This window comes from Agrilus planipennis, unplaced genomic scaffold (genome assembly GCF_000699045.2).
Source record: "Agrilus planipennis isolate EAB-ADULT unplaced genomic scaffold, Apla_2.0 scaffold37, whole genome shotgun sequence".
Lineage (NCBI taxonomy): Eukaryota > Metazoa > Arthropoda > Insecta > Coleoptera > Buprestidae > Agrilus > Agrilus planipennis.
The window spans coordinates 1,657,781-1,682,940 of NW_020438995.1; the positions used below are offsets into that span (position 1 = coordinate 1,657,781).

The 25,160-nt window shown below is 34.9% G+C and overlaps 1 protein-coding gene across 1 annotated transcript in view; it reads left to right on the forward strand.

The window, feature by feature from the left end:
- LOC108745104 (protein turtle) overlaps positions 1–25,160 on the forward strand; it is a 150,116-nt gene that overhangs the window by 96,122 nt on the left and 28,834 nt on the right. The window contains 4 exon segments of the mRNA XM_025975742.1: positions 9,205–9,357; positions 12,506–12,663; positions 13,100–13,144; positions 23,719–23,870. Coding sequence (XP_025831527.1) covers positions 9,252–9,357; positions 12,506–12,663; positions 13,100–13,144; positions 23,719–23,870 — 461 coding nt within the window. The 5' untranslated portion in view covers positions 9,205–9,251.

The window sequence follows — 25,160 nt, forward strand, 5'->3', positions numbered from 1 at the left end:
GCAAGTCGAGAACTCAATTAGGTTCGACATCGGATGCGAACATCTGATAAGGGCTTCTCAGGGGACTTGCGAGACCCTTTGGCGACATTCTCTCCCGGTAATAACCAACGTGCTATTATTTCCAACCAACTCTTGACGGAACGAAAAGGGTCAAATGGCGTTTTCAAAAAAAAAAAAAAATGATTGGGTCACAGAGACGTCTAAGTTTTGTGTTTTTAACGAATGAAAGAAAAACAGGAACAAAATTTTATAAAAAAAAAGAAACCACTGAGAAATTAATTCAGTTGAAAAGTTCGTATGGCATAAGAACATTTGCAATGGAAGCGTGGAATACGACTTTGCAGCTGTTGTGTCATGTTAATGTAAATAAATGTATTAAGATATCAATAGAATTTGAATTTCAATGGGTTAGTCTCGGTTTTATTGAAGATACTTAATTTATTTCAATTTTCGCTAAACTTCTGAAACCGTAAACTCTAATTTAGAACATTGCAGGAGTCGTCCTAGAAACAGCAGAATTTATGATTTTATGAACTTTTAAACGCCTTCACAAGAGACACTTGTTAGGGTTGTGTAAAGACGTTCGAAGGCGAACGTCTGATTTTGTATTCTGTCCATCACGGGCAACTGAAGTCAGTTTTGCAAAATCGAAGAGGCCTTAATAACAAGTCTCAAATCCCAAGTGCCTGCCTGAATATCTAAACAGTCACACAGTCGCCCCCTTTCCAACCAGGAACTTTGTGTTCGATCGTCATCATTCTCTCCGACAACAAGAGCTTGTCAAGGCGAGGAGACCCTTTGCGCCATAATAATGCGGACCGACACATCAGAGGAACTCTTGATTTTTTAACTAGCGAGAACGTGTAATTAAATAACCGGTAACGATGTTTCTAACCCTGAAGTATCAGGCAGCTCGAGGAATACAAAGCTGTCGCCAACTTGTTCAGTGCGATTTCAACGAGCCCCAGATTAACCAGGATTAACTTCCTCCAATGACGAAAGCTTGAACACAAACGAATCCCGAGTAGTGGTTTACTTTTCGGTAATTTATTTACGATAAGTAAAATAACTTCTTTATAATTTCAAAACCGGATCAGTGCAAGTTTAACTCCCGATCTAAGTTCTCTGTTTCTGATAGTGGGGGTGCAAAAGGTGACCTTGCACTAGGCGAGACAGAGACATCAAATTTATTAATATGTTAGACACATACATACTCGAATGTGAAAACAATTAAGTAGAAGCATACAAATAAATAAAATAAAAAAACGTATTGTTATAAAGCTGTATAATCAGAGATTTGATCGTCATTTCAGATCCTCTTTGCTATGAACAGGGCCGAATTTACATAAAGGCATTAGGGGCCGACTCCCAGAGTCTCCACAAATGTACTAGGTGTTTCTGAAAATAACAAGCCTGCAGGAACTTATAGGGTACTATCAAAGAAGAAAATTAAGTAAATGTTTGGTTTGGTTTTCGAGAAAGACGGATTTGAAGGTACGGCTTTGGTAGAATCACGAAGGGAAATATGGTATTGCAACGTCGCATGCTGCTAATTAGTTGTACTTTTATTATTTTTTTGTTTCATACGTTTTGTTACTTGTCAGATTGATTTGTGATTATGACTACGGATGTTTACGTTACAGTCAGCTTAGTTCATTGTTTTTTTTTTAACTTTGAAAGCTTCTTTGCATGTAGTTAGCCGAAGCCATTTGCAGTAAGTCAGTGTGTCAGTGTCATAGGTCAGTGCAGTATAGTATTGTTGCATTAACCAACGAGTAAGTCTCTCGACGAACATCTTGTTAGATGTTGGATTGGACTTACTGATCCTGTACCTTGGCCGGCGCGTAGTCCTGATCTAAATCCGCTTGACTTTTATATATGGGGTCGTATGAAGAAGCGGTCTGTGTCAAACGCCAGTGCAGAACTCTAATGATTTACACGCTCGTGAATGACCGCTGCAAATGAAGTACGTCAAATTCCGGATGTTTTTGCGCGACTTAGAATTAATTTTTGTAGTGATCGTACGAATGCGTCTCTGTTTACTGGTCTTGTAATTATTTTTTTCTAATGGGTGGATGGGGTTGTTGGCCATAAAAAAAGGGCAACGCACGTTGGCAATACCTCATTGGTGGGTTGAAAAATACAGTTAGCTATCCGGAAAATTAACCTATTAATGTTTACGTAACGTTAATGTTTTCTTTCTTTTGTGTTCTTAATACCATGTCGAGGAGTACTTTAAATAGCACTACATATTATCAGGACGATGGGGCGTTGGTTTTTTGTTTTTTTTTTTTAAGGTAGCGGTGGTCCAGAAATACCTTTAATATCCATGCCAAGGAATTTGGAGGCTTCTAAATTTTACTTCATGATTGAAATGTCTAACGTCTATCCTTTAGAAAGATGCAAATTTTGTTTTTCATTTTGCAGCTTTTGTTTTTTTGAACCATTCTGTTTCATATCTTCTTTTTTCTATACATCATATATGTTTACGTACATATAAAAAACGGTATCTTTATTTATTATTCTGACAGCTTCGTCTTCTTCGAATGTTTGTTTTTCATTTGTGAAGGTGGTTTCGCGGTTACAGTTGCTCCACTCAACCAGTCACTCAGTCCCTCAGACTGTTAGCATTTTCCTTTCTACACAAAGTTCGGTCGTTTCCGGTCGACTCCGAGCTTTTTGAGTGTCCCGCGCTCTCCCAGGATGGTTGGATCAATATGACAGGATTCGAGGGCGTTCAAACACAAGCGCACCGACGAACGTGCGAATTTTCCTTCTAGACCTACCGCGGCCGACCACAATACCAGCTGCCATCGCGCTCTTCACGTCCTACAGGAGGACATGTCGTTTCGAAAAGCCAACAACACCTTAACGAGTACATACTAAACGAATCGGCATTCAACCCGTACCCCATCTTTTTGTTCGGTATCGAATAAGCATACGATTTTCTCGAATATGTGTCAAAACGAGTGAGGTTCATCGTCTAAGGTGTGTTCTGCGCATGGTTCATTTATTTTTCTTCTTCGGTAATCGCTCAGTAAGTACCTGTAGTCTTAAATATTAAATTTTACTTTGACAACTTCATCATAAAGCTCATCCACAAATATTGTTCATGTGCTTTCCAATGAGGATATTGTCAATTTTAAGGACTTATAGTTGACGTCTTCTGCTCCTTTGATTAGCCGCTTTTATGTTACCATAACGATTCATAAAATCTTTCCGATATATAGACACCAAATTCCTTAATGGCTTTCATAATTATAAATATCGAAAGCATTTTGTAGGTATTCCCTTAATGGGCGTGTAATTTTTTCCCCAAATTGGATGTTGCTCGGTTTTGTTTGCTTAAACCTTCAAGCAATTGGTGTGATATCAGCGTTCACACAATACATTTATCTGTAACTTTCGTAGTAATATTTTAATACTTCATAAAACGAATCTTTTATAACACAACTTAATTTGTTCCAGTCCCTGGTAGCGTTAAAAACATTTTTTTTATTTTCTGCAAGCAATTTTTTAAACAAAATGAAACTAAACCATCTTCTACTGGTCCAACGTATTTATAAATAATAAATTACCAATCGGTATTATTTAAAGAAAACCCAATGTTAATATTTTTAAAATTATATTTAGAACACTTAATAACAAATTGTTGAGCATTAAGGCATCATCAGAAGTACAACAATGTTATCAAAAGTGTAAAAATGTTACAATTCCGATAACACCTCAGTGAAACGAAACATTTTGTAAGTGTTTTAAATATAATCTTATGATCTATGTTTCCTTCGAGTAAGATAACTGATAATCTTATTCAAAACTGATTCATTTTTTTGCCACTTGACATTTGCTCATTGAAACTACATATTATGCATCATAGAGCAAAGCGATTACATTGTTCAAATGCTTTTGAAATAATGAAGGTAATTAAGAGAGAATAAATCAACCATTTATGGTTCAAGAAGCAGCGCGATAGTTGTTAGCAGCATACGTTTCCATTCGACATGCATGTAAACATGCATGTACCAGATTGAATTAGGGAATGGGATGGTTGTGTATTCGGCAAGGCTGTTGGAAACACCTAATTACTGGGACGACAATTAGTTAACTATAATTAACGAGGTATTTGGTTGAAGCTCCCAGATCTGCACAGAATTAATACATTAGTTTCACGGTTTGATAATCCACTTCACCGAGATGGATGGTTAGATGGAAGTGTTAAAGGGTGACTGCACACCCATACACATATGAACGGGTTTTGCCTGCCTGTTTGGTATTAATATAAATTAACCCTTTAAGCTGTGTCCCCTTACCGAATAATGTGAAGAATTACAGACAGAGTAGTGAACGTCATCTGTAGTTTGCTATTTATTGTAGAATTCAATAATACGTAATTATACTATCATATGAAAGATTGTAGTAAAGGAAACAAACGATGCAGACGTACCAGAACAAACTTTATAAATAAAAAAACTTGCAGTTAATCCAAAATATCAAAAAAAAGAACATTTAACAACAGATTAATCAGCAATTCATCGAGAGTTGCTCCATCAAAGCAAGTTGATATAATGTTAAGTGATTAACTGCATGTCGCCATCTACTGTTGCTTACTGCTAATTATAGTACATCATATGTTTCTGGCAAAAGGATTTTACGAAAGTATTTACTTGACAAACTGAATCTACTACATACATAGTATTTGCATATGTACACAGGTGTATGTGATACACCAAATTTAAAAAATTAAGTTATTAAGATCAATTACGCTATCTTTTCTTCATTACCATCAAAAATATTGAAAACACAACATACAGGGGCTATTCTCTTGTAGCTTTTGCCTTGCATACATCAATTTATCTTCCTGCTTTCATTAGTTGAAACATCCTTTTGACTCAATGAAGAAAAAACTTACATCAGTGGTCTCTTTTTTACCTCTTCATCATACAAGGAATCCTAAATGCAAAAATGCAAGAGCTACCACAAATTTTCATAGTGAAATTTTTATCAACTGAGACAATATAATGTACCTATTTCAAAACAAAAACCAAAATAGCAAATGTGCCTTGGCAGCGAAAATTAGATGTGGAATATAGAAAACAAAAACATCTTTTTTTATCGACTTGTCGGAGTGAACCCACGGTGTAATTATAACGTGATATACACGTAACTAAGCAAAACGAAAACTGCCAGACGTCGATCGCTCTTTCGATCTCACTGGACCTCGTCAGCACGCCACAGACAATTAAGTGAAATCATCATCTGTACTTAAGTCATCGAACACTGTTTAGTAGCATCTGGTAGGCTGGCTTGTGTTCTGTAGGAACTGCTAGCGACGTGCTGACGTGACCCAATGAGATCGAAATCGCAATAGTTTACTAACTACCAAGAATTTTTTGAAAACCATATGAAGGTATATGAAATACTATAACATTTGATGTTTAAATTGATTAAATTCTCACTTTATTAAAATATAATAAATAGTTATGAAACGTTTAATGAAAACTTGTTGTGTTTTAACTTGTAATTTATTATTTTGCTCATATTGATCATCTGTCTAGTATTTCAATCATCGTACAGAGCAAAAATTATATTAAGACTGGAAATCCCCATTTAATAACAGCAATATGCACTACAAAATTGACATGTAGGGTACAACTACACGTGAGAAAAATATAAATATCTTCTTCAACAAGGATTTTTTTATCTAGTCACAGTTCCCACTTCTGACCGTTCCGGTAAAATCACAGTGACAAGAGCTTGTGATTTTGTCACAGTTTATGAGATTGCAGTTTGACCATACATATAAAACATACTTATTCTTCTTTTCGTATTAAGGCGACCTATTTAAAAGTTAAATAGAATGAATTTTCGGTATTGTAATTTTATCACAGAACCTTTTATACACCTGAAGAAAAAGGTTGCCGAGTTTAATATCATTTTCTCCCAAATTGATTTATAATTCGCAGCTATGAATAACAAGGCAAGATTTTATTACAACTAAAGCGCATTAAAATATGTAATTATCGATTTTTGCCCAATTGCGAAGGTCGGTAAGCAAATTAGCCATTCTACAAACAATGAAGAACGGGAGGGGTGGAGACCCCGAAATTCATTGGCAATAACCTTTAAGTAATTGAGTTAACAAAATCGAAAGTAGAGATCGAGACCGATGAAGGTCCTGCTTTGAATGATAATTTATTACTAGTTTACATGTGTTCTTCGATAATATAAAGTTTACTTTGCCAAATTTATACATATGTATGTATTACGAAATTAATGAGAGATTCCATTTACGGCATCGGCACAGAATGTCTAAATTAATCGAAGAACTGATAATAACATCACATTGAACTCACCTGTAATATATTGAATTGTAAGTTTTGTAATCAATTAAGTTAAACGTAAATTAACATGTAAATAATTGTGTAGCATAAAAGTGCGTGCTGACTTGAGTAAATATGCGCATCATGCGATGGAACGCCGATCGGTTCACAGGGGTGTTAGGGAACGAGATTCGCTCCTTCGCCCATACAGACAGAGTGGGTATGTTGTAGGGTTCGCGAAGCGACGAGCCGACTTTGCAAGTCTGCTACTCTGTATCTGTACCTATCTTTACTGGCAAACATAAAAGGATTTTAAGCGTAAATTTACCAAATTTGGGCAGGTTTTTTTTTTTGATAGATATATAATTGAAAGCACACGTTTACGCATACAAATAACTCAAAGCCGCTCAAGTCAGTATGCGCCTTTATATAGATATATTTCCATATATTTCTGCGTTGTAATATGAGTTGGTTCAAAACTCAGAATACACTGTTGAATAATTGGCTAACGTCATTTTTCAATAATGTTGCCGTAGGTACGCAATCTTCAATCGTATAAGAATTAAAAGCTAATGTCTTAAAAATAATAGCGCAAATTTAGATATAAAAAAAGCAATTGCTATGAGACACTAATCAGTTTGTTAATATGACTCTGCCTAGTGGAAACTAGCTATCTAATAATATTTTCTAATCAGTGGCGAATTAACTCGGGGAGACCCTTAAGTATCCGAAGTCCCTTTTGATAGATTAGATGATGTATCCAATTCAGGGCCGTGTCTAGAAAAAAATTAGCGCTGGACAAAGGTTGATCTACCACTATATGTCGATAATAAAATTATATAAGATTGAACAGGAAAAATCTGTAACGCTTATTTATCCTTCGAGATGGACCAGCTAAAATTATTTCAGGAATAAATAGAGCATGTGTCCGTGAATATAATTTTTTCTATCGCATTACCTGTTTAACTGTTAGGATGCGTCTATGATGGCTAATATTGATTTGGATATTATGCTTAAATCTTGACCGATTTTGATAATTGCAAAGACGATTGCTATAGTAGTATGGTTTAATAGGTTTTGAATTTATTCCGAAATCGAAGAAAAATAAGCACTCACAATCAGAATTCAAGATTTTAATTTAAAATTAGAGTATTATATTTAAATTAAATTTCAAAAGGAGCGTCGTAATAATTTTTGCCCCAATTCCCCGGAGTGGCTAATAACACAAAGAGCAAATAGAAAAGTATTTAAATACTTCAGTGTTTCAGAAGGAATAACCAGAATGAAAATTTTCATTTTGAAAACTTCATGAAAAACACAAGACTTTTTTAAATTATTTTTTTAAAATACTCGATTCAAGGGAAAGTAATCTTAACCCAGAGTTNAAATACTCGATTCATGGGAAAGCAATCTTAACCCAGAGTTTTATTAACACCCACCTTCAATCTTGGCTGTTCTCAGCATAAACCCACGCAGATTTGACCCTACACGTGCAGCATGCTATTTTCTTAGGTTTTTTGAAACTCTAACTTAATAATAAAGCTGTATTTAGACTCAGTTTTATTTTTGCCTTTTCTTCGAAATATATTTTGGAATGGCTACTGTCCGGTCTTATCGTAATCGATTTTCTATTGGTTTTTATATTCAGAAATATGTAGGCAGGGAATTTGTTTTTCCTTTAAATATTTCGCTTTGGGTTTTGATTTTTTTCCAAATGCTATGGAAAATATCATAGATTTCAATGTTTTTTGCTCACAAACGATTAATTTAGAAAAACATTGTTAAACATATTCATCTGGACTACGACTCTGTACGGTTGCGAAACGTGAACGGTAGGCACGGCAGAAAAGCAAATGTTGTGCTACAAGCGAATGATAAGGATACACAATCGTTAGAGAAGGTTAGAAATAACGAGGTATTAGAATGAGCGAGAGAACAAAGGACGCTATGGAAGTCAATAAGAAATAGGTGAGATAGATTCGTAGGACACCTTCTGAAACATAAAGGGGTAGTTAGAGACATATTGGAAGCAGAAATGGGAGTTAAAAGGGGTATAGGTAGAGCTAGATTAGATTACCGTGTACAAATAGTTAAGGATGTAGGATGTTCTAGTTTTACGGGAGTGGGAAGATTAGCTGAGGATAGGAAGAAGTGGAAATGCGTGTCCTATCACTCTTAGGACTGACGATCTTATGATGATGATCAATATATACTAAGGAATTGTATTATTAAATTTGTACTTTTAACCTATTGCAATATGTTGATTTGTTGATAATATTAAAAGGCGTTCTTCGATTGCTATTTTGATGAATTAATGTATTATTATTAACGCTATCAAGACTACTTCTATGAATTTTTTTTTCCTAAGTGATAGTTATTTTCAGTTTAATTTTTTTGTCAGAAATAAATTATTCTTGCCCAAAAAATGCAGCAGGAATGAAATTATACAAAATCAAAATAAACCAATAGTTAATTATGAACATGTCATTTAAGATTTACCTACAGTTTCTGAAAAACTGTACAGAAATCAAACTCAGAATTGGACTAAAAAGCAGTTCAATATCACAACCGATACCTATCGTACGTTTCGCCATTTATATAACAATCTGCCAAGACGAAGCCTTTCGAAGGCGGAACGTAAACATTTGTTACAATGTTATTTTTTTTACCCCAATCATAAAGAAGCCAATTTGTTTGATTTTGAAAAATCCGCGTATTTTTTATTACAGCATACTAACAGCGTGGTTATATGAAAGGCATTAAACTCTGCTGGCAACTCACCCTTATGCTTGGTTGGTTATTCTTTCTTGAAATAAATAGTAATGCTATTACAATAATTTCTTTTATTGTTATTATTATTAATAATTGTTTTTAATTCTTCTAGCACCGCCGGCAATGAGGGTGTGCTAGCAGGGAGATGGAACCACCGGGATGGGCATGCGCACACACCCAGGGGGCAAGTCTCGTCCGCTGACCGCCACCACATTAGCTACGGTACCTCTTCTAGCTGGCTTTGCCTTCCTATTACTACAAACAGGTATCTATCTAATAATTGATTATCTTTTATAATTAGGATAATAATTACTTTTCATGAAAAATAATGAATTGCTTTAGTATCTTGCACTATAAAAGCGGGTATGTTAGGAGTTGGCAGGAAGGAAACAGAAACAGAAATGTGCAAGAACTTAATTTTGAGAAACGGAAGAACAATTTTTGAGATTATTTCTAAGAAATTTTGCTGCATTTTGATCATGACATAGTCTAACCTAAGCCCTTGGTATACGCGCTTAGCTGGCATATAGTGCTTGTCATATGCTAGTTACAGAGACATCTCCCCATGTTAACGTAACCTAAGTCCATGCTTCATATTAGTCATCCTTGGTGCATAACACTTTCCATATGCCAATCGGGCCAAGCCGTTGGCGTATTGCACTTCCTCCTGATACGTAGCACTTTACATATACCAATCAGGGAAACCATTTCCTACTACAACCTTGCATGAGCTATTGATACATAGCATTTATCCCTGCTGCAAAACATTACATATGTTAATGAGAAAAACCCATTACCACTATAACCTAGTCTAAACACTTGACGCTTAGTACTTATCCTTAGTACATAGCACTTTTCATGTGTCAATCAGGGAAACCTTGTCTCACTATAACCTAATCTAAGCCAATGGCGCATAGTCTCTACTTTCGCGCATAGCATTTTACACATGTCAATTAGGAAATCTTATCCCCAGTACACAGCACAATCAGGAAAACCTTGTCCTACGGTAACTTGACCTAAGCCGTCGGTGCATAGCATTTACTTCTGGCGCATAGCACTTTACATATGCCAATCAGGAGAACCTTATCTCACTTGCCCTAACGATAAACGGTTATCCCCAGTACACAGCACATTACATATGCAAATAAGGAAAACCTTGTCCCACGGTAACTTGACCTAAGCTGTCGGTGCATAGCATTCACCTCAGCACATAGCGCTTTGCATATGCTAATCCGGGAAATCATCCCATCTGACCTAACGATAAGCGTTTGGTGCATAGCACTTATTTACAGTACACAACATATTACATGTGCCAATCAGGGAAACCTTATCCCACGGTAACTTGACCTAAGCTATCGGTGCATAGCATTCGCCTTGGCATATAGCGCTTTGCATATGCCAATCCGGGAAATCTTATCCCATCTGATCTAACGATAAGCGTTTGGTGCATAGCACTTATCCCTTGTACACATTACTTTACATGTGCCAATCAGAAAAACCTATTCCAACTATAACCTAACTTAATCTGCTGCATTGTACTTTACGTGTACCAATCAGGAAAACCTTATCTCAATACAACCTAATATCTAAAATATCTAAGTACCAAAATACTTAATTTTCCAGTAAAATAACAATGAGACCCACCCTTTTAATTTGCGGACACTTCATTTGCAATCATTTTCAAGGAGAGACTCGTTTTCCTGTTTTATGATTTTGATATACAGTAAAATACATACCAGATAGAAATAATTCTCAATCCGATATGTCATACCAAATTAAGTTATGTTAGGAGTCACATGTTTACAATTTAAAGAAAATTACGTTAAATGAATTAAATCGCTGAAATTTCCTTAACTTGGATTTTGTATTTCGTTTTGGGGCTTTAAACTTGCTGCAAAATTCGCGTCAAAAATAAAGCCGCCTACAAAAGCCACCCTTCATTTTTCTAATCGAAATGATCGGCAATATTTGTGTTGACGCTTTTCCCGATTAATGTGGCCCAAAAAATTCAATGAACAGGCTATTTACCTATTCATGTACACCTCCCTACCAACGTGTCACTGTCAGACCGGCTAATACGTCATACATGTACACGTTAGTTATCTACATGTTCCTTTTCGCGGTCGGGATATGATTGATGCAGTTTTTGACAGTTAATTAACCTGCGACGAAAGAGGGAAGTACCGAACGTTCACGGATTGACTTGGCGTGTTGTGAACTGGCCCGCTGACTGTTATTACTATGTATTTGTGCAACAATACAACCAACCAACCAACCATCAGCCAACACAACTGTTATGATTGCACTCGAAATCGGAAAGGACCCGTCATAACCGTCCATCAAAAGGAATTTGCATGGTCCACTGCATAATCATATAATGTGACTCTGTATTTTTTTTTACCGTTGAAGTTTATTAAGCACGAATGTTTCCATTAAACAGGGTTTTCAATTTCTGACAATGCAAATGTGAATGTATTAGATGCTTATAAAAATTAAGATCCTTATTTTCCCCGAAGGATGTTTACGTTTAATTTCAAATTCTTAATGGATACGGTCTCCAATTCTCTGATTATTTATCAGTTAAATAAATTTTTACAACTAAAAAAAAAGTTTTTCTCATTTTCTTACCATGAAAAAAATATTGCTATAGCGTTTATTCTCTATTTAACAATGTCTACGTTATAATACCACGCAACAGGCATTGATATAATAGGGGTATGGAAATATGTCTATACGGAGAAGATATGGTGTGACATAAGGAGAATAAAAGGCGCTATGGAAGTCAACAAAAAAAAAGGAGAGGTAGAATGGTAGGACAATCAAAAATTGTCCCGCGTTGGGAAGCACGGGAAACATGCATTGGAAATCTCAAGAAATCAGTTACGGCATAATATCTCCTTCCACTCATGTCTTTGATTAAATTTTAATCTAAGTGTTTTTTTGTGCGTTTCCCCCATTTTTTGAAACAAGATTACCTAAAAATTTAGAAAAAAATATTCAACGTAGCTTTTAATGAGCATCTACCTTCAATTTTCCTGTAATTAATCCAAATATGAAGAGGTATTAGAAAGAATAAGAGAACAGAGGCCACTATGGAAGTCAATAAGGCAAAATATTAGGTTCGTAGGACACCTTCTCAGGCATGAAGGGCTAATTAGAGACATATTAGAAGCAAAAACAGGAGTTAAGAGGAGTAGACCTAGGTTAGATTACTGTTAGCAAACAGTTAAGGATGTGGAATGTTCTAATTTTAAGGAAATACGAAGATTAGCTCAGGATAGATTCGTGTCCAACCAGTCTTAGGACTGACGACCTTATCATAATAAATCCAAATATAACCAACTACTTAAACCGTATAGAACGTTATCGTACACGTGTCCAATATGATGTTAATTTATTTCTTTTTGTTACAGCCTTTTGTAATAACACCGAGGCGACAACCGTGCCCCAGGATGCTGTACACATCACGGCCATTCTCGGTGAGTCCGTGGTGTTCAACTGCCACGTCGATTTTCCCGACGATCAGCCCGTGCCATACGTGTTGCAATGGGAGAAGAAGGTAGGCGACACGGTAGGATTTTTTTCCCTCTGCTCTCTTTCTGTGGTGATCGTCGGACCGCGGGTTAACATTGTTATATGGTTACCGGCTGGGTGTACCCGTGTACCGCACTGTACGGTACAATGCCCAGGTTTGATTCCTGTCACGTCGGAATGGCACAGTGCTTACCACAAGATCACTCAAAACATTTAATGCATAAATTAACAAAAATTTTTATACTTTTACGGATAATTTTAACATCACGCATAATCAATGTTTCTATTGATTGAAACCTCACTATTTATCGCGCGTGTTTTGAAATTTGTTTTTAGTTTTATTAATTTTTTACTTCGCAAATTAAATACATTGCAATAACGTTTTTTATACATATATAGATTACAAAATTTATAACAAATTCAATTTTTTATCTTTTTTTTTTTTTCGTTTATCAATCAAAAATTTTGTACAGGTTCCTTTGAACACAAGCCGTACCAAGAGGGTGGTGCCTACAACGGTGAGTTAGAGGGGTAGTTGGTCAAAGGTGGTGGTAACAAAACGTAGACTAAGTATTAATAAACAATTGACCTTTACCTATGTCTAACATTGAAAATTGTTCTTTATTATTAAACGTAATTTACTTATCTTTTAATCTGATTGTATGTAGGGTTAAAGTACAAATATCTTTTAACGTAAAAAGATCTGAAAGTATCTAAAGGAAGTGATTTGGATATACAATTTTCAGAAAGTGCATTATTAATCATGAATGCTTGTTGATTCGCATTTTTTAACTACCTCTCCAGCTCAATCACTTACTAATCAATTTTGTAAAGTTAACCTATTTATTTAAATAATACTGTAATTAATCATTACAATTAACAAATCATATGTCTCTCTATCTTTGCTCTGCTTATGATCCAACTGAAAATAATAATTCAATGCACAGGAATGGACTCACTAACGGAAAGGAAAGCAAACAGAAACTAATTATGTAACTTCTGTTGCCATCTGTCCACAGGTCAATGTATCACGATGTAATTAACTTATCTATAAACTTTAACCGATTAATCATGACACTTAACTTATGCTAAACCTTCAAAAATTCAAAATGTGCTCTGTACTATGTATAAAATATGGTTGAGTGAAGTGTTTCGATCGTTAAAATACTTACATAATATAACACCTTCGTGGAAACTGTAAGATTTACACAAGAAAAATACAAAAATTTTACCAACAAAGAGTTGTAAAAGTACAGAAAATCATTACGGGAATGACTAATATGCTTATGGTTAATAAGTTGTAAATACTTAGTTTAAGTTTGAACTATATTTGCTTGTGATATCCAGCAAAAATGAATGGCAGCACATTGTATATTAACGTTAAGGAAATGAAACTTCAATTTTTTTCCGTTACTTGTGCTATGAGATCTTCCTTCGTGGCATCGCGACACAATTCAAGATTTAATTCTATGGCAACGGAAAGTATTCTTTATCTCTATATTTTGATGATAACTCAGAGATTCGACACTGAGCTTAATCTTCGAGAGGTCGCCGATTCACTTTGGTGTTCACCTGCCCTGATCTCCTTGGACCATTTAGACAAATGCTGGGGAAGTAGATAATATTCCACAGATAATCTTCTGTCTTCCTTTCCTCAGTCTCATATGTATCGTTCCAAAAATCACGCACCTATTCCCACAATTCCTAAAAGGGGGATAAAAGGGGTCCTCCGCCCTACTCCCCGGCTTAGCACAAGAATGCCCGCCCACCACCATTAATAGCTGACACGCAAAAGGGCTTTTTTAATTCAGTCAACAGACAAACAACAAATAATGGTTCCGTTTTTTATTTCGATATACCATACTATACTTTTATCATCCTTTGTTGGTAAATCGTAGGTATAATGTACTAAACACGTTCCTCGTCATTTGTAAAACACTTTTTGTTATGTCTCAAAAACTTCAATCAACCTTTGCATTATCTTTAAACTCAATAACTGTATTCCATCACTGTTTCACACGAGAAAGATTTCGTTTTTATCTGTTCTTGTTGGAAGCGCTGTCCATGCAGACGTTTCAGGAACATCCTAACTGTCCCACTTGTGCCTCCTTTGTTTGTGTCATAACGACTTGACTTCCAAAAGGACCACGTCAAACATTAGTACTGCCTAAAGACGTTTACTGCACCGAGTATCTTAGTACCTACTTTATTATTATTATTATTAAACTTGACTTTTTATAGTTGGGCGCCAAAGTGCTAACCACAGGCTGCCAGTTGTTGTTCAGTTATTTGTGATTATGGCCACAGTGATGTGAAACACCATGAAAAGAGATAAGAGAGACTAGATAGTGCCGATCAATGAAACTCTAACTCATTCATAATCATCTCTCAGCTATAAATAGCATCCAGTCTCTTTTACTATCTAATACGTAGTACAAAAAAAAATTAACTCTTATGATTGACTCTAATTTTATCATTATAAGACAAAAGACCACTTTCTATGATATTAAAAATTGATTCAAATGAATAATCAGCAAAAATTTAAGATAAGTAATGGAACTCATAAGTATACTTTGGTACTGTCAATTACTGTCTATGTTATTTATAGCTTTTGAAAGGATTAGATCCTTTCCCATCACAGTCATATCACTAACAAAACTAACAAACGATATCCAAGCCTGTTCTGTAACTTCAAATCGAATAGAAATGCTTGAAATCGAACAGAAATGCTAAAGTAGAATCGGGATTGTAGTAAATCGACATTCTGTAACTCCTCGGGTCGAAATGTAACTTCTACAATCAAAATGTGAAGTGCAGATAGATTTCGACCATATATGCGATTTCGAAATCGCATTTCACCGTAAACATCTTTATTCGTATGTGCTTCTGACATATTCCAACACATGCATTTAATTCTACATTTTTTACAATTAACGTTTATTTTTAAGAGATAAAATTATGCATATAGAAAACAAAACAAACATTCAAAGAATTAAGATAAATAGCAAAATGAACAATATCTATTGATTCGATGAATTAATTGTAAAAAAATTAAAAATTAAAACTGCTTTGGAAAAATATAGTTAAAGTGTTGATTTTTCACTTTAACCAATGTTCCTAGCTCCACATCTTGTAACGTACATGTATTTCTTAGAAAATGGTATTCCACCAGTTTAATATGTCATTTGGTCACCACGGCCTATATTCTTTCCGAAAATGCAATGCTGCTATACCTCATTTACTTTCTCTAGCGATGTGCCCCTTCCAATATCTTGGATGCTCGCTGGCAAAATCGAAGGTAGGGAGAAAAATGATCATTATACTCTCGACTCTTGTTCATTAAACATACTTTTTCATACAGTACCTGCCAAAAGTTTTGTTCAATCATGAATAGTAGTGCGAGTCGAAAACAAGCGTTAAAGCCTTTAATATGTCTTCAAATATAAATAAACATCTCTTGATATTTTTAGTAGTAAATGGTATCAATAACAGCACATTTGAGCAATGCAATTGTAGTGGATAAAATGGTCAATTTTTCCGTGCAGTACTGTACAGATTATACGCTCCTCACCGGTTAAGAGTTTGGCCGAGAGTTGTCTCCTTCCTTTTCTGGCCTAGTGCTGTTCTTTTCCACTTTGTGCCGGTCAAACTGAAGATCACATCGCTACAGAAAGTAAACGAAGTATATCTTTTCCAATCGGCTTTTATTAGTAGATGCATACGTTAGAGTCCATCCTTTTTTAATTTCGATTGACCGCGTCCTCTACTTGACTTACAGAATGTCGGAAGTTGAAAGAAGCAATAGAAATAGAACATTTCGATTTGCTAATAACATTTCGATTCTATGTGTACATTTGTATTTGATCTGGTCAGTTACAGAATCGCACTGATTATAGTGTTATAGTTCCCTTTGTATTTATAAGTACTTAATTATAAAACTTTTCTAAAATTTAACTGCACATTTTCAATAAATTCACGTCTAAGTACAAATTGTTCCAAAAAATCACACACTGTACTAACAGTCACAAAAAAGTATATATACTCTTTAGTGCCTACTTGTAGATTGTGGAGTGCATTTTCCTCAATTTTGTTTATTTATTGTTGTTATTATTATAGAACAGTGTGTAGTTTTTGTAGTTTCGTAGATTTATGTCTGTCTCTCTTCATCTCTCAATCTATCCCTTTCCTGTTAGCAGCACACGCATGATTTAAAAGCAACATCTTAGCTTTGCAAGCTTCTGAGAAAATAATGAAATTATGAAGCGACGACCTTATTATATTTTTTTTCAGGAAGAAATATTTAGTTTACATGAAGCGTTATTATTAAAAACCCTAACAGGGCGAAAAGTATTCCAGCTCATTTAAGTGAATACATAAAAGGCTACTCAAACTAAAATTGATTTTGTATGATACAACCAATTGTAATATGATGAAATTCCACAAAAAGTCGTTATTGATGTATTAGCCCTAATACATTAAATTCCTTTATTTTTTTCTCCAGAAAAAAATAAAATAATTGAATAATTTTATTGATTTCGTTGATTTTCTTTGTTTCGTAGTTGACACATAAAAACTTTCCTACTGGCATATGACTTTTTTGAAGTGAAACTTCTTTACGCACGGTAGGATAAGTTCGTTTCATGCAAGTTGCTATGTAACGAAATCATGCAACGGATGTCCTCCCTCTACTCGTCCACGCAGTCGAGTTCGTAGTGGGGATCGCTTGAACCGTGAGCGCGCTTCAATGCAACGTTCGTTACAGGCAACTGCGGCATGTATAGTGCAAAATTTAAATTCATAGTGTACAAATTATACCATTAAACCAATTGCTTAAACCCTATCCCAGTATGTTTGTGTGTTAGAAGAAGTTTCACTTCAGTAGCGTGTTGTATAATTAGACGTTGTATTTTTTTTTCTAATTTCCACCGAGAGTAACTCAAAACGTGTTTCTTAAATTGTTGTATAATACATCTAATTTTTGTTTTTGTCAAATGTGACACTATTATTTGACTCATAAACTACTTAGTGTGCTCTGTAGTGTTACAGAAATATTGTTAGCTCAGCTTGGAGCTCTAACTAATTTACTCTCAACTTCAACACTCATTAATGCCTTCTCGCTGTCTCGTATAAAAAATTTCACGAAAATAATAGCGTACCTATAGTAAGAAAGATAAAGCAATCTCCCTTGTTATTAATTACTGGTACATTAGGTGATATATAAACATAAACATATACAATTAAGTAAATGTATCAGGGAGTACTTTTTTGTACTTAATTTCTATGTAGTCCTGCTGAACTTCGTGTTTAATTATCTTTTAACGCAAAGCTCCATTAGTAATTAAATTTTCTAAAATTGTCGACATATTTACTAAGATTCACTATAACAATATACACGTTAACGGTAATTTGAGATTAACAAGAAACTTACCGCATAGCGTACAGATATACGTATTATACCGTATGCGAAAATTGGGATCTTAGTGTTCACTTATAATATTCCACTGTTGGAAATTGTGCGAAGATACACTCTTTCGCATACGGTATAATATTATATGTATAAAATGTTGTTTGCACGAAATATCAGTGACGCTTCTTTGCTATGTATAGTTTTAAACTTTAATTGCCTATTCAGTAGCAGGTCTATTGTTAGCACCGTAATATAGGTACCATCGCTAAATTGCCTCATGTATCGTCTTATGCTGTTTAATTAAATTTTATAGTCAACTCGAGCGAAGTTTGTTGGCTGGGACTGAGACATCCATCTTACGGAAGCTGCCACTTTTCGAGAAATTCACTTTGTTACTTTTTCAAGTTAACTACGACAGAAATTCTCCAGAGCGTAGCGAAAAAATTATATTTTAATGACGAATGTACGGGATAAATTCAACTGAGTCGTTCTTCTTAAAGCTCATTGAGAAATAAAGTATAAAGACATATTTCGAAGTAAACTAGCCGTCTTTGTCTTGTTCTGTAATACGTTTTTAAGCTATATTTAATAATCTAACAAAAATATGACCTTGGTCAGTAGTGGATCGTGATTTCCAACACTTTGATTGTCATCAGCACGTCGTAGATAGTAGAGCTCCTATAGAACATCGACCAAGTGATATCTTTACTCGACAAGGACCTTGTTGAACATTATTGAATACTACAATAATTAGTATTAAATTTTCAGCTGAACAAAGCAAGTAAGCTAGCCGGTGTTCTGTCGAAACACGGCGTGCTGATGAAAGTTAAAGCGTTCGAAATTGCTATCCTTTTGGGAGCGTTTCCTCTCGAATAAGAAATTAAATTTGGATACAGGTTTTGGGTAGAGAATATGACATCTCCTCTCGGAGTTTCCCACCTGGGAGGAGATGCAGTACTTTCTTCCATTAATGCATAATTTACCATTAATTGGGAGTTGAAATGTTGTGGCAGAAAGTAACTGTTAAGTTTAGACATTTCGAAGACAACCGAGGCTAACATCTTCATTTACATCACGGCCTTCAACTCGAATTATAATTCTACTATAGATGACATCTTCAGGTAGATCAGGACCTTCAACCCAAAGCATAATTCTATTATAGCTAACATCTTCATTCAACCAGAATTATATTTCTACTATAACTAACATCTTCAATTAGATGACGACCTCCAACCCGAATCATAATTCTATTATAGCTAATATCTTTGTTTAAATCACGGTCTTCAACCCAAATCATAGATACCGTGAAAACCTACATTTTTATACATAGCTATGCTATGGGTTCAGCTTAGAATATCCGATATCATTTTTAGAAACAGGCCTGTCTGAATATTATTGAATTTTGAATTCCACAATAAGTAGCAAATTTCTACTGAAGACGTTCACTACGCGGTCTTTTCCTTGTTATAATTATATCTGTTTCAATTTTCATTTATTCCCCTTCTCGAAATCAAAAGTTTGTTCAGGGTAAATTGTAAGTTAGTTATTAACCATTTGCATATAAAATAACTAACTGGCAAATTTATCGTGAATACGTCTCATATATTCTCATACAATGAAAGTGAATCCTATAGGAGTTGTGTGCTATAATGAAGTGTTTTTGCTTGCAAATTGGCTTCGAATTTTGAGAAATAATAGATTTACCCAAAATATCTATATTTTTAGAATCTCACGGGGAGTAAGTTTGAAAACATTTTTGCTTCTGAAGTTAGGTAAGCCAAGAAACATTGTAATATTAAACCTTTATAACAAAATAAATTAATTTACCAAAACTAAAAAGGAAATATTTTGCAGAAAGGTGATCAAAATTCTTATATAAAAAACTGTGATGAGAACTACAGATCCTTGAAATAGTTGAATCGATTTCCATCATGCATTACTTACATGCAAATACCAAATATAGAACAAAAAAAATGAAATCGGTTTAACCGATTTGGAAGCATCATATCAGATTCAAACAAATACACAGCTAGACAGATGAAAGCTTAAAATCTCAAGATCATATATAAAATAAGTTAACCTAATCTAGCTGTTTTCCGTATAATCTGTGTATTTTGAGAGGGTTTGTCAACACGGACTCAATATGACGCCATTCACTTTAGCGAAGTGATAGATCATGTGTATCGATTTTTGTTTCTGTTTGTTTTATGTCAACTGTACTTCATTTGTTTTAAGAAAAGCCATTCCGTTCCTTATTAGGGATTAGTATGGCGAAAAAACCCATCATTCCCGCAGAAGTCCGTTTTTGTAATCCCGATTTATCGGCACCTACAGTTTATTGATGCGGGATGGATAGCATTACAAAATGGGATTACAACCGTTATTATTTACGTCATTAGTATGTAATTTAATTATAATAAAGTTTACGCAAGTCACACAAAATTTTTATTATATTGTTCAGGTTTGAAAAAAGGCAACTTTACAAAAATTTTGCATTTCAAGTTTAAGCAAATAAGTTACTAAAATCATTCTTCATTTAAGTTTTAATTGAAATGAATAACAAATACCGGATATTAGGTCTTCTTTAAGTAATCAAAAGCAGCATGTTTCAATTAAATTTATATAGAAATCAAAATATGCAAATATTATTAAAATTTTCTCCCCCTACTAATGCTTAGGCGATATTTTCAATTTTGTCAATTTCTACGTAACGTATTTGGATAACAAATATCAAAAAGAAAATTCAAGATTCTGTTTTTACCTATACGTATGTACGTTATGAAAATTATTGAAGGTAATCATTACCCTTTTCTTGTTTATCTATTTAAATTTATTAATGTTAATGTATATATAGATATACATATATTAGGTTGAAACTGCATTTATAATATTAGCAATATCGGGAAAATTCAGGCCAATTGTAAATTTCTTGTTTCTTAAAGTTTTGTAAAAATAGATTTTTCGCTCACTTGCTACAGTAGTTGTCTATCCTCTTGGCATATTATATGTATCAAAGAAAATACTACACAATCGAGAATTTCGTTACTTTTTATACATCATTACATAGGCTTCTTTAGACTTCTGTTTACTACTAAATATTATTGGAGTCATGAATTTTTTTATATAGACATAGGCTAAGAGTGTTTAATTTTATAGACTTATAGATATACACATGTACGAGAGGGTGTTCAATATTACAAAATTAGAGGGAGGAATTATTGCGATTTATTTAATCGTATAAAAAAATTTCTTGTTTTATATTTTTATTTACTTTTAGGTGTTCTAATAAATTTAAATTTATTGCATTTACTGTTTACGTGAAATATATCAAACTTATTTATTGTGTTAAATAATTTGAATAAGTGCAATCCGTTTTTTATATACACACAAGTGTTCTTATGTTCTTGTATTCGTTTTTTAACACTTCTACCTGTTTGTCATAAATATCCTTTAGGACAAGAAATACAAGGTGATTCATAATTCTTGAAAGTTTTTCTTTGGAAAAGCAGGCTTTACAACAGCCTCTCTTAGTCTGTAATTTTAAACAGCTTTTGTTACCTTGTATCTGTTTAAGGAAGTCATTACTCTTACAATTTGTACATATGTAGTAGTAAATATCCTAACCTGAAGAAGTCGATGTTTGGGAAACTTACGAGTAGGAATAGGATTTAGTGAAAGTCTCCATTCCCTGTTATTTTCTTTTTATATCAAACAATTTCAACAAGTAAAGATCGAAACTATTCGATATTATGTTGTATGTACATTTTATAGAAATGAGAATGTAAAGAAAATTCGCAAATCCTTTTACTGGAACTTCTTCCTGATGCAACGATATTGCGCATTAAACTTACAACTTTGTTCCAATTTAAAGTTTCTTGTATATCTCAAGATTATTGAGATCTCAACGATAAGCGGCCGATTTGAATAATCCTTTAGAACCAGATGCAACGCAAAATCTACTCGCGACAAGGATGGAAAATCTGAATTTTCTTTCGCAGTAAATGATGCAAAGCAATGCTAAGCGCGCTATTATCTCTTATACCAACTTGTAAAAGTGGGTTACAAGTGAATATAGACCGATTAACTGGACTGGAAATTATTATCTATGTTTTTCACACATAAAGCTAAATTGTAATTAAAGTGACTAATTCCACAAATCGAGTATTAATATTTGATTCTACACAATATCAACAAATACTACATACAAGATTACTGTTTACTGTATTTGTATGTTTTCATATTTATAGATAAAGTTTAATTAGGAAGTTATTATTAGACATTCCATTCCGTAAATTACCTAAAAGCCTCTAGGAAATTACTATGCAAAATTTCTAAAAATGTAAATTCATTTAGCACTTACCCTTCGTGAACAGTTGAATTCATCCAATCCTTACGACTAACGAATACCAAGAGCGTGATAAATCATCTGAAAATAAAATATTTCAGATCTTAGATAAATAACACTGTCAAGTTTAGGAATCCTTAGAATAAGACATAAGATTTGAATACAATACAATTGAAATACTATGAATAGATGCAGATAGTGTAGTGAACGCCATCTATAGACATTTGCTAGGATATAAGTAGATATGTCAATAAGGTTACATTCTAACAATATCGACATATAATATTGAATCCACGCCGTAACTATCCAAGTAAGGGGTAGGCAACCACACAGAACAAGGTGCTGATGAGAATCAATGAGAATAAGTGATGCCCATCTACCGGTTCCGGCAGAATATTTAAAAAATAATATGGTTGTCATGTATTTAATTATAAATCAACGTGACTTTACTGAATTCTTTTATAAATTTAAATGAATTTTCAGCATTATCGATTAAACTGCCAATCAACAAACGCAACGATGACTAACTTTGATTTCGCACTCTTTAACTGGCAGTTTCATTGCTAACTTCGTACAATCGACTTTTGTTAGCTGTGCGCGCGCAACTTCCGTTTCATACCCAAATTTTACTGTGAATGTGTCAAAAGAAGAATAACTTCAAAAATTACAAAATTTTACGTTGTTTCGCTTGAGAAAATAGCCGCTTCATTGAAATGACACAATCGGTACATAATAAAAATCTGTCTAATGTTTCCAAATGGGTCATGTAAGATTGTTGCAGAAATAAATTGAAGGGAGGGTTCCCTGAGTAATGCTTCAAGGTGATGTTTTTCGATTCTGTGGTTAGTTTTGCCGAAAGGGAAATCAAACTTGACCGATTTTGATTTCTCTAAAATGCTTGATCGATTTTTTAGTAGAAAATATTCAAATTATACCAAAATAAACGTGATACCTATTCCAATTTAGCATTCTCAAATTAGTCAAAATCGAGTCTTATTTTAAATTAGTCAAAATCAAGCATAAGTAGGCACATGTTTAAAATTCAAGAAAAAGGCTGGTCAACTCTGACGCCCCCTGGAGGAAAAACTAGTCATGGAATTGAGGTTCTTTTGAAACACAGAGACGCCATCTTTATTCTTTTCTGTAATCGGTTCAAAGACAAACCGTTATTTATTTGCAGATCTTCTACAGATGATTGACTTGAAAAAGTAACGTGGTTCCCCTATAGGGCTGCATAGCTTATTATTTATTGGGCATGTTACTATTGTTCAGTAGTTGTTAGTATAAGTTTGTTAGTTGCTCAAATTATGAAAACTCTCTACATCATCGCTTATTTCAAGGGACAGGAGATACCCATCTACATATGGTACGAAAGTTACCCGACACACAGTGCCGATGGGTACCAAGGTCGTGTGTCGAAAGTGTCCCCCGATTCACCCTACGGAGCCGCTTCCCTTAACTTGACAAATATTCAAGAATCCGATCAAGGATGGTAAGGAATTCAAACATAAAAGATCCTCATCTAACGTTAAATTTTAAATGCTTCGTCATTAGTTATTCATCAGTGAGTCATAATTTCACATCAAATGATAACAAATGGGTCTAAAAACAATTCTCTCTTTGATGCGTAATCAATAATTAATTGAAGGTAAATATTACAGATCAGAGAGAATTGTTTTTCGATCGATTTAAATTAGTATTATTTAATGCAAGATACAGGGTTTGTCCGGAAAGTAATAGGACTGATTTTCTTCCGCCGCGACTACACTTCGGAGCGTGTGCGCACCGACTGTAGAGGGCATTCCTAGCTACGAACGAGCGGTTGGTGAGTTGTCTCCGAGCACCTAGAGAGTCAGAACAGACTTTTTCGCGCGACGTGTTTCTGTGAGTGGTGCAAGCCGAAAATGCAGCGTTCGTTAGAGCAGAGGTACGCGATTAAATTCTGTGTGAAACTCGGTAAATCAGCGACAGAGACGTTTGATATGATGAAGCAGGCTTACCCAGATGTTGCTTTAGCAAGAAGTGGTGTGTTTCGGTGCACCAGGCCTTTTCCGAGATTCGGGAAGAGGTCGCCGATGAAGACCGTGCTGGAAGACCTTCGACTTCGACAAATACCGACAATGTGACTCGTGTGCGCGAAGTTTTGAACTCAGACTGTCGACTAAGTATTCGTTTAATTGCCCAGATATTAAATTTACCAAAATCTGTGGTTCATGACATTGTGACGGAGCATTTAAACATGCGCAAGGTGTGCGCTAAGTTGGTCCCAAAAGTGCTCACTGACGACCAGAAATTGCGGCGAATGGAAGTGTGCCAAGAAAATTTAAATATGTGTGAAAGTGACCCCCAATTTTTGAATAACGTAATCATAGGTGACGAGTCATGGATCTTTGAGTATGATCCCGAGACAAAGAGGCAATCTTCCGAGTGGCACGCCAAGTTTTAGGTGGAAGTGCTCAAGAGACTCAAACGAAGGGTCAATCGGGTCCGACAAGACATCGCAGCCGACTGGAAGTTGCACCACGACAACGCCCCGGCTCACACCGCCTTTCTTGTGGACAGCTACCTGACCAAGGCCGGCACCCCAACGCTTCCGCAGCCGCCCTACAGTCCAGATGTGCCCCCCCCCCCGGACTTTTTTTATTTGCTCGCCTGAAAAGGCCGATGAAAAGTAAGCATTTTAAGACGACAGAGGGGGTCCAAGCAGCATGTACCGCGGCTCTTAAGGCTATTCCGGAGAATGCCTTCCGTGACGCCTTCAATACTTGAAAATCGCGCTGGC